Consider the following 10,005-nt stretch of genomic DNA (forward strand, 5'->3'; position numbering starts at 1 on the left):
CAAGGGGGGGGGGGGGTTAAATAAAAATAAAATAAAATAAAATAAAAAGAAGAAAACCATAAAGAGAGACACAACAATGCAGGGATAGGAGGTTCCCAGTGCTTCCTGAGAATGACAAGCAAGACAGCTAGCTGACATGACAGGTGGGCATGGCAAGAAGATACAACAAGATGACTCAATAAAAGATGCAGAAAGAAAAACAATGAGAGACACAACAAAGCAGGGAGTGGAGGTGGCTCAAGCGATTAAGTGCTACCCACACTGGAGGTCCCCGGTGCCTCCTAAAGAAACAAGGAAGATGAAGAGACACAGCAAGTGCAAACAATGAGGGGGTAAGGATAAATAAATAAAATAAAGGTTTTTAAAAAAAAGATTATGAGCATACAGAGAAAGCACACAACAAACAGGCACAGTGAGCAGACAGTGAGTGCAATTAGGGAAGGGAGAAATAAATTAAAATAAATATAAAAAACTAAACAAAACATACTGACTGAAATAAGCCAGATACAAAAGAACAAATATTGTGATTTCTCCTTTTTTTTCTTTTCTTTCTTTCTTTCTTTTATTTTTTTTAATGAGGTACCAGAGATTGAACCCAGGACCTTGTATATGTAAAGCAGGTGCTCAACCACTGAAGCAGTTGGGCACCTGCTTCCCACATGGGATGTCCCAGGTTTGGTTCTCGGTGTGTCCTGGAGAAGATGAGCAAGACAGTAAGCTGACGTGATGGACAGGCACGGTGAGCTGACACAACAAGATGATGTAACAAGAGACACGAGGAAAACACAATGAGAGGCACAACGAAGTAAGAAGTGGAGGTGGCTCAAGTGATTAAGTGCTTCCCTCCCACATCGGAGGTCCAGGGTGCCTTCTAAAGAAACAAGGAAGATGAACAGACACAGCCAGTGCAAACAATGAAGGGGTGAGGATAAATAAATAAAATAAAGCTTTTTTAAAAAAGATGATGAGCAGACAGAGAGAGCACACAATGAACAGACCCAGTGAGCGGTGAGTGCAAACAATGAGGGAGGGGAGAAATAAAATAAATATAAAAAACAAAACAAAACATATTGACTGAAATAAGCCAGATGCAAAAGAACAAATATTTTAATGATTTCTCTTTTTTTTCCTTTACTTTATTCCTTTTTTTTTTTTTAGGGGGTAGCAAGGATTGAACCCAGGACCTCTTATATATAAAGCAGGCGCTCAACCACTGAAGCAGTTGGACACCTCCCTCCCACATAGGAGGTCCTGGGTTTTGTTCTGGTGTCTCCTGGAGAAGACGAGCAAGATAGCGAGCTGATGTGATGGGCAGGTGCAGCGAGCTGACACAACAAGATGATGTAACAAGAGACACTAGGAAAACATAATGAGAGGCAGGTTCGGTTCCCAGTTTGGTTCTCAGTGCCTTCTGAAAAGAAGACCAGCACACAACAAGCAGACACAGCAAATGCAAACAAGGCGGGTGGGGTGGGGAGAAATAAATTAATTAATCTTTAAAAACAAACAAAACAAATTTATACTGGGTGAAATAAGCAAAGCACACGACAGAGCAGAGGAAGGAGTTTTCATCTGGTGAATGTCTGTAATTAAGAATTAAGAACTAATCTAAGGAAAGCAGATTTGGCTCAACTGATAGGGCATCCCCCTACCAAGAGAGCCACCCTGTGCAAAAAATTGCAGCCTGCCCAGCAGTGGCACTGCACACATGGAGAGCTGACGCAGCAAGATGACACAACAAAAAAAAGAGACACAGATTTCTGGTGTAGCTGACAAGAATACAGACAGACATAGAAGAACACACAGCAAATGGACACAGACAGCAGACAACCGGGGGGGGGGGGGGGGGGCGGGGAAGGGAAGAGAAATAAATTAAAAATAAATCTTTAAAAAAATTAAAAATAAAAATAAGAACTAAACTAAAATTAGAAATAAAAAGATGGTGCCAAAATGACCTGCCCACCTACGTGGGGAAGTATTGTGTAAGTGGGAGGGCGTGTCTGTCTGTCTGTCTATCTGTTCCTGTACCAGGAGAAACCTGGGAAGGTCAGCCCCACAAGAGAGGCTGTGTGGGGGCAGGGAAACTCATTTTGGGGGGTTCTGTGGGTGGTTCAGAGCTAGACAGCCACCCTCAGAGAAGCAGAGCCTGAAAGATGAGAGAACCGTGTTCCTCAGCACAGACCAAGAAGCAAAGGGCTTTCTAATGTGATGCCAGGGTACCAAGTGGCCATCTAGGTCTCCCATGAGCCACTTAGCACCAGGAACAGGAAGGACATGGAGGAGACCATACTGAATTAGGGCTCCTGATTTTTACCAAGCCATGCAGGGGGTCAGGCAGAGAGAGGCTGTGCTTGCATGTGTACCCATGTGTGCATGCATGTGGTCTGTGCATATATGTGTGCATGCAGCATGTACATGAACGTGTGTTCTGCAGCTTGGGACCCTGCCGACATCTCTGCTGAGAGGTGACCCTCTCTTCCGGTCCAGCCTGAGACCCCTGTCCATGGCCCTGATGGACAGCCGGGACCCAGGAGGCCAGCCCGTGCTGCCAGGTGGTTGGGTAGGGCCCCTTGTGCATTTCCTTACCGCCTGGCCCGGGTTCCTATCCCACCTTCCCAGGAAGGGGCTGTTCTCCTGCACCTCCCCTGAGCCCACTCTGGAAGAAGACACAACACGAATCAGATGGTCATAAGGCTAGGTGGAAGGGAGCCACCACTACCCTTCAGGCTGCTGTGAGAAGCCCTGAAACGAAACTTAATGCAGACCCTGGTGCAGCTCATACCATACTCCTCGCCCCAGGTGGGTGGAGCCCCGTGTGTCCTCCCTGCCTGGGACACTTGTGGCTTTCAAGGCATCCATCAGCCTGAGGCATCTGCCCATGGTCACTGAGCCCAACTGTAACAGAGCCTAGAAGGAAACTCATGCTTTCTGACCCTTCCCACCTGCCATGAGGAATCCAGAGTGGGTCCTCGGAAGCTCTGGCAGTGCCTGTCCTGCCTCCATCATAGCAGTCCTGCCTGGCCTCGACCAAATCCCTGCCTCTCAGAGCTCAGTTTCCCTAGGGGTGAATGCGCATGGTAGAACTAAACAGTGCCTGCCAGACCAGGGAGGTTTGCTCTGCTTGGGGTGCCGTGGACTCTCACCTCATCAAAGCCTCACAAGCAGAGGAAATAAATGGATATGCAGAAAGGGAAGGCACTCTCTCGGGTCCCATGGCCAAGAGGTGGGCTGCAGGGCTAGCCCATTTTACAGATGAGGGCATGGAGAAAGGTGCCGAAGGCCAAGGGAATTTTGACTCCAGGGTCCTCCAGTCCTTAAGCCACCTTGACCACACTGCCCATGGAAGCTTCTCTGGCTCTGATCGTCTCTAGGGAGGTAGTATGGGGTGGACTGGGCTGGGTTCATGGAGTAGGATGGGCACCCCCCAAGGTGGGCTCGAGGGGTGCAATGGGTTGTTCCCTCTCCTCACTAAGTGCTTCTCTACCCCTTCATCTCCAGTTCCCAATTCAGTTTGACTCATTCTTGCACCTCCTTTGGGAAAAAGACTGCAGAGGGTCCCCTTGGCTGTAACCTCAGACCCTGGAGGCAGAATTCTGCAGGGTCGAATCCTTACTCAGCTACTTCTGGGCTGCCTGACTGCCAGAAATTCCTTTCATCTCTCTGAGCTTCCTTGCAGGATGATTAAAAAAAGGAACTAAGGAAAGTCAGGTTGGGACTTTGGCCATCTGTGGACACCCTTCCCCTTGCTAGGCCCCATGGGGTGGGGGGAGCTCAGGGATCCCGCCTCTGTCTTGACCCACACTCCCGGCTCCTTCTCTGCTGGAGCTTCCCACGGGCCACCTTGGCCTGGAAGAGACTGCACAGTAACCAGAGGGAGTCACAAGTCACACAGTGCCAGAAGCAGGGAAAGGGTCACCATCAGAGACCCCCGGGCCTCCCGGTGTGTGTAGGACGTGACACAGGTTGAGGGAGGCGTCGGAGGCCGGAAGAGGCGCGTGCGCCGAGACCCCCGCGGGGTGGGGGTGGGGGGAACACACCTAGAGGCGGAAGGAGCGCGCGGCCACCCGAGGGGGCGCCGGAAGGGGCGCGCGCGGCGGTTGGCCGCGGCCCGGGCGGCGGCCGTTGGCGAGCGGCTGCCTGGGCCAGGCCGCGGCCACCATGACCAAGGACTCGCCCAGTCCCTCGGGCGGCGGCCGCGCGTTACCCAAGAAGCCGGGCAGCCCCGGCCCGGCGGCGCCGGTGCTGGAGGAGCAGAGGCGGGAGCTGGAGAAGCTGCGGGCCGAGCTGGAGGCGGAGCGGGCGCGCGGGCGAGCCGAGCGGCGGCGCTTCGCGGCCAAGGCGCGCCAGCTGCGGGAGGGGGCCGAGCAGGAGCGGCAGCAGCTGGCCGACCATCTGCGCTCCAAGTGGGAGGCGCAGCGCGTCCGAGAGCTGCGGCAGCTGCAGGAGGCGATGCTGCGGGAGCGCGAGGCCGAGATCCGGCAGCTGCTGCGCTGGAAGGAGGCCGAGCTGCGGCAGCTGCAGCAGTTGCTGCACCGCGAGCGCGACGGCGTCGTGCGCCAGGCCCGGGAGCTGCAGCGCCAGCTGGCCGAGGAGCTAGTGAACCGCGGCTACTGCGGCCGCTCCGGACAACCGGACCTCGCCGCCGCGCAGTGTCGCTGTCGCCTGCAGGAGGTGCTGTCGCAGCTGCGCTGGGAGACCGACGGCGAGCAGGCCGCGCGCATCCGCCACCTGCAGGCGGCGCTCGACGTGGAGCGCCAGCTCTTCCTCAAGTACATCCTGGAGCACTTCCACTGGCTCCCTGCCATGACCGAAGCCCCGGACTCCCAGCCCGTGCGTTCCTCGGAAGAGCCGCTCCCCGAGACTGCCCGTGGCGCTCGTCGTCCCCCAGAGTCCGCCTGTCACCTGGGATCCCCCGACAGCCTGAGCACGGGCGCGCGCATACGCTCCCGCTCCCTTGACCTGGAGCGCTCGGAATGCTCCAGCTTCCCGGAAGGCCTCATCGCCACCCGCGCCACTTCTCTCGACTCCTTGGCTCCAGTGCGTTCCCGGTCTTTCGACAGCACCCTGAATTGCCCCAAGGCCCCCGAATTTGAAGAGCGTGCCTCCTTGCCAGGCACTTCCATCCCGGGCTCCCCAAGCCCTCAGCCGCTGCCTCCGCCAGCCTCTTCGCACAGGAAACCTAAAGACCTGCGGGTAGGAGAAGGCGCGCAGCGCGAGTCCGGCCGGGCGCTGACACCCTTGCCATTGGATCTGGACTACCACGAGCTGGTGAAGCAGAACTCCGAGCTGGCCGAGGCGTTGCAGGTGTTAGCACGTCGCTGCTCTGGCCTGCGCGAGGAGAACATCCAGCTGCGGCGCGCCGGCTTCCCCGACGAGGCGGGCGAGAAGGTAAAGCGGCTCAAGGTGAAGAACGCAGAGCTGAGCGGCCTCGCGCGGCGTCTGGAGGACCGCGCCCGCAAGCTACAGGAGACCAACCTGCGGGCTTTGAGCGCGCCTGTACCTGGCGAGAGCCGCGCGGGCCTGGAGCTGTGCCAGGCCTTCGCCCGCCAGCGTACCCGGGACCTCGAGGAGCAGGCGAGCGCGCTGCTGGCCAAGGACAAGCAGATCGAAGAGCTGCGGCAGGAGTGCCACTTGCTGAAGGCGCGCGTCGTCTCGGGCCCCGGCGGAGCCCCTCTCCTTGGAGGGGGTACCCCCAGCGCGCAGTGGCTCAACGTCAGCGATTTGGACCGGCTGCTGCGCGAGTCCCAGCGGGAAGTGCTGCGTCTGCAGAAGCAGTTGACCCTGCAGCAGGGCCAGTGCGGCGCCCGGGAGGAGGCCAGAGGCCAGAGCGCACCCTGCGAGGAGGCGCGGCGCCAGGTGCAGGCGCTGGAGCACGAGCTTTGCGCGCGGCGGCGCGAGTGCGAGGAGCTGGGCGCGCAGGCGGCGGCGGCGCGGCGGCGCGGCGAGGAGACCCAGAAGCAGCTGCAGGCGGCGCTGCGCGAGGGCGCCTGGCTGGCCGAAGAGAACGCGCGGCTGCAGGCCCAGGCCGATTGGGTGCAGAAAGTGGCGGCGGAGAACAGCGACGTGCGCGGGCAGCTGGGCCGCGCGTGCCAGGAACGCGACGCCGCCGGCCTGCTGGCGGAACAGCTGCTGCAGGAGGCGGCACAGGAGCAGGACAGGCAGCGGCAGCTGCAGCATGATCTGCAGAAGGCCCTACTTGATCTCCAGGTTGCCCGGGAGGAGATGCAGGCATTGCAGTGTCAGCCATACCCGGCACCCAAGGAGCCCCCAGAGGCCACCCAAGCCCCTGAGTCCCAAATCAGGGGCAGCAGAAGGCCCAAGTTCCGGCCAAGACCAGAAGACCAAACACTGTCCCAGCCTGGCTGGGTTGAGCCAGAAAAAAAGGAAGTCACCGGGCCTGAGAATCCAGTTGTCCTTGGGGAGCCAGACAGTACCCTCCAAATGCCAGCCAGGGTCCCTGACAGCCAGCCTCCAGACTCCATGCCCCTGACCAAGAAAACCAGCTCCAAGTCAACCTCCTCCTCTGAGATGGAGTCTGCCTGGGCCACTGTGCCATCCTGTTCTACTCTGGACCTGGACACGGCAAGTGAGGTGGATGATTTGGAACCTGACAGTGTGACCCCGGCCCCAGGAACAGAGGGTTTCGAGGCCCCCGCCGCCCCCAAGCTCTTCCTGGCTCGGTATAGCTACAACCCCTTCGAAGGACCCAACGAGCAGCCTGAGGGCGAACTGCCCCTCACTGCTGGGCACTACGTGTATGTGTTTGGGGACATGGACGAGGACGGCTTCTACCAGGGGGAACTTGAGGATGGCCGGCGGGGGCTGGTGCCCTCCAACCTGGTGGAGCAGATCCCAGACAACGACATCCTGGCCTGCCTCCCTGCCAAGCCCCCCGACCCTGGCCCCAGTCTGCTCCCAGCCAGGCAGGGCCAAGCTGAGAAGGAAGACACCAGTTGCAGCTTGTCACCTGGGAAAGCCCAGGACGCGGTGGACCGGGGGTCATGCCAGATAGTGAGGGCAGGCTCCGAGACAGAGGCTACAGTGGAGATCTTGGATGACAAGACGAAAGCCTGCCGGCTGGGCTCACTGCAGAGCATGGGGGGACCAGGCTTCTCCAGGTCCCTTTTGGGGGCCACGGGGTCCCTCTGTGTGACCCACATGCAACTTCACCTGCAGAGCGTTGCAGCCACATCAGCCGAGATCACCTGGGTCTACAGCAGCAGCAGACACCCCCATGTAGTGTACCTGGATGGCCGGGAGCATGCCCTGACCCCGGCAGGTGTGAGCTGCTACACTTTCCAAGGCCTGCGCCCTGGCACCCGATACCAGGCCCGGGTGGAGGTCCAGCTGCCGTGGGACTTGCTGCACATGCACAGCGAAACCATGTCCTCCACCCTCACCTTTGCCACGCCCTTGGCAGGACCCCCAGACCCTCCGCTGGACGTGCTGGTAGAGCGCCATACGTCCCCGGGCCTCCTGATGGTCAGCTGGCTCCCTGTGACCATTGACTCGGCCGGGTCTTCCAATGGAGTCCAGGTCACCGGCTATGCTGTGTATGCCGACGGGCTCAAGGTGGCAGAGGTGGCCAGTGCCACTGCTGGCAGCATCCTATTGGAGTTTTCCCAGCTGCAGGTGCCCCTGATGTGCCCGAAGATCTCGGTGAGAACCATGTCACTCTGTGGTGAGTCCCTGGATTCAGTGCCAGCCCAGATTCCCGAGGACTGCTTCATTTGTCACCAATGGCCCAAGACCTCTCCCTTTGGCTACACCTGTGGGGACCCATCCGCCTGCAGAGTCACCTTCCCCGTCTGCCCCGAGAGGGTGGCGCTGGCTCCTCTGAGTGGTAAGGCCAGCCCCCATGCCCCCGGAAACTGTGGGGACCCCCAGGCAGATTTCCTCGAAACACTCCCTGCAGAACTCCCAAGGTCGCCCCCGATGCCCAGCCTGAGTTCCGAAGGAGAGCACTGTAGTTTGGGGGCCAGTGGCCAAGCCCAGGATCCCAGAGAGACCCAGGAGGTGTGCAGGAAGGACCCAATCATCCAGAAGAACCCCCAGAGCCACGGGCCACCTCTGCCCGGTGTCCAGTCTGAGGCAGAAGAGAACTGCCACAGGGAGGCAGCCACCAGCCAAAGGCCCGCTCCGGCACTCGTCCGTCTGTCCCCCACGTGCGGGCCTGAGAAGGAACTGCGTCCGGAAAAGGTTCCCCTTAGGCAAAAGCAAGATGCCCAAGTGTTCAACGCTCCCCAGTTGGGCATCAGCCAGCAATACACATCTGACTGCTGGGGCCCTTGGGAGGAGGAGGAGGAGGGAGGGGGAGAGGAGGCAGCATGCTTAGGGCCGTGGAGCACAAAAAAGCAAAAGCAGACGAAGGAGCTCAGGAACCAGAGCGGGCGAGGCCAGACTCTAGGTGGCAAGAGGGAGTGCCAGTTCCACGAGGCCAGCTCGCTGCTGTATCCTGCTCCATCCAGCAAAGTCATCCGAATGTCAAGGGGGGGCCGTGTCTGGCCAGAGAAGGAGGCCAGGGTCTTCGTGGCCCTCTTTGATCACAAGCCCCTGGCCACATCTGCCAACCCCAAGGCTGCCGAGGAGGAGCTGACCTTCCAGAAGGGACAGCTGCTGAGAGTGTGGGGCCCCCAGGGCCCCGACGGCTTCTACTGTGGTGAGTGCAATGGCCAGGTGGGCAACATCCCCGGGCACCTGGTGGCCGAGGTGGAGGTGGGCCCAGAGTGGACTGATGGGAGGTGGCCTTTGCCAACCTCCAGGCCCCCAGAGGGCCACCTCAAGGACTTTGGGGGGCTGGTTGGCCCCCAGGGTTCTTTTTTCAGGTCCCAAGGGAATTCCCAGAGACCCCCACCATGGACCCCAAAGACCATGCTAGCGGCTTTGGACTATGACCCCAGAGACAGGCGAGCGGGGGGCCAGGCCAAAGGCAGGCTGGCAATGAGGGCAGGGGATGTGGTCACCGTCTATGGGCTCATGGACAATGAGGGATTCTATTATGGGGAGTCGGGAGGCAACCAGGGGCTGGTCCCGGCCCACCTGTTGGATCACCTGCCCATCCATGAAGAGTGAGTCAGGCTCTGTGCCAGATAGGGGACCCTGGCACCCACGTCCAGCCGGAAAAGAAAGCCATCCATGGTCCTGCACCCCATCATCTGCTCCTCCTCTCTGTAAGCAGCCTCTGCTCCAAGCACCGCTGTGCCCCACTGATGACGGTCCCCCACCGTGCCCCCAGCATCCCCCCAGCCTCTGAGAGCAGCAGGGCCCCAGTCTACATTGAATCATCTCCCAAAGGAAACAAAAACAAACAGCCCCTGAGAGCTGAACAAGCCGCCTTGGAGGTAACTGTTGGAGAAGTGCCTTTTTCCTGTGGCCACTAAGTGTTTGCTTCAGGAGTCTAACCTCAGTAATGCAGTGCCTTGTATGAGAGTCTCAAGAAAAAGTCTGCATCTTAAAAAAAAAAAAAAAAAAAAGCAACCAGAATGTTTATTATTTTTCTACCTTATTTTTAGCCCCCTCATTAAAATGTTCCTAGAAAAACAAACCAAAAAAAAGAGAATATTTCAGAAGTGAAAGCACAAGCAAAGGATATACGAACCTGCCCTCATCCTCCCCATCCTCTCCTCTCTGTCCAGGGAGCCCACAGGGGCCACAGAAACGTTGTCTCTGCTGGGGGAGGGGAGGGTGTCCCCCTCGCCCGGCCACAGAGGGTCCAGCCAAGAGCCGGGGCTGAGGAGCGGGCTCTGGAAGGTTCGGTATGACCAGGCCTGCCCACAGGCATCCCTGAGCTGGGGCTGTGCCCCTGACAAGACTTCTGTGCGGGGCTGAGATCAGTGTCCCGCGAATGTACCTGACTGGGTATCCCATCCCACGTGGCATTAATTGCTGCTGCTGTTTGCTTTCGAGATGGGGAACACTGGGAATGGGTTCCAGGGAGGGGGGCATGGGTCCCAGCCCCATCAAGGAGGTTGCCCACAGCTCGCTTGTCACTGGGCACTGTCAAAG

The 10,005-nt window shown here is 58.4% G+C and overlaps 1 protein-coding gene across 1 annotated transcript; it reads left to right on the forward strand.

Moving 5' to 3' along the window:
* Window positions 1-241: 241 nt before the first annotated feature.
* Window positions 242-9,467, forward strand: LOC101432761 (RIMS-binding protein 3A-like). The gene has a single exon (XM_004466465.5). It carries the CDS (start codon window positions 4,159-4,161, stop codon window positions 9,070-9,072), a length of 4,914 nt encoding a protein of 1,637 aa, XP_004466522.1. The 5' UTR covers window positions 242-4,158; the 3' UTR covers window positions 9,073-9,467.
* Window positions 9,468-10,005: the final 538 nt, after the last annotated feature.

The sequence above is a fragment of the Dasypus novemcinctus genome, chromosome 19, assembly GCF_030445035.2.
Source record: "Dasypus novemcinctus isolate mDasNov1 chromosome 19, mDasNov1.1.hap2, whole genome shotgun sequence".
NCBI lineage: Eukaryota > Metazoa > Chordata > Mammalia > Cingulata > Dasypodidae > Dasypus > Dasypus novemcinctus.

What these genes read in the sequence shown, in the direction of transcription:
- LOC101432761 (XM_004466465.5), top strand. Translation starts at nt 4,159, where the DNA reads ATGACCAAGGACTCGCCCAGTCCCTCGGGCGGCGGCCGCGCGTTACCC.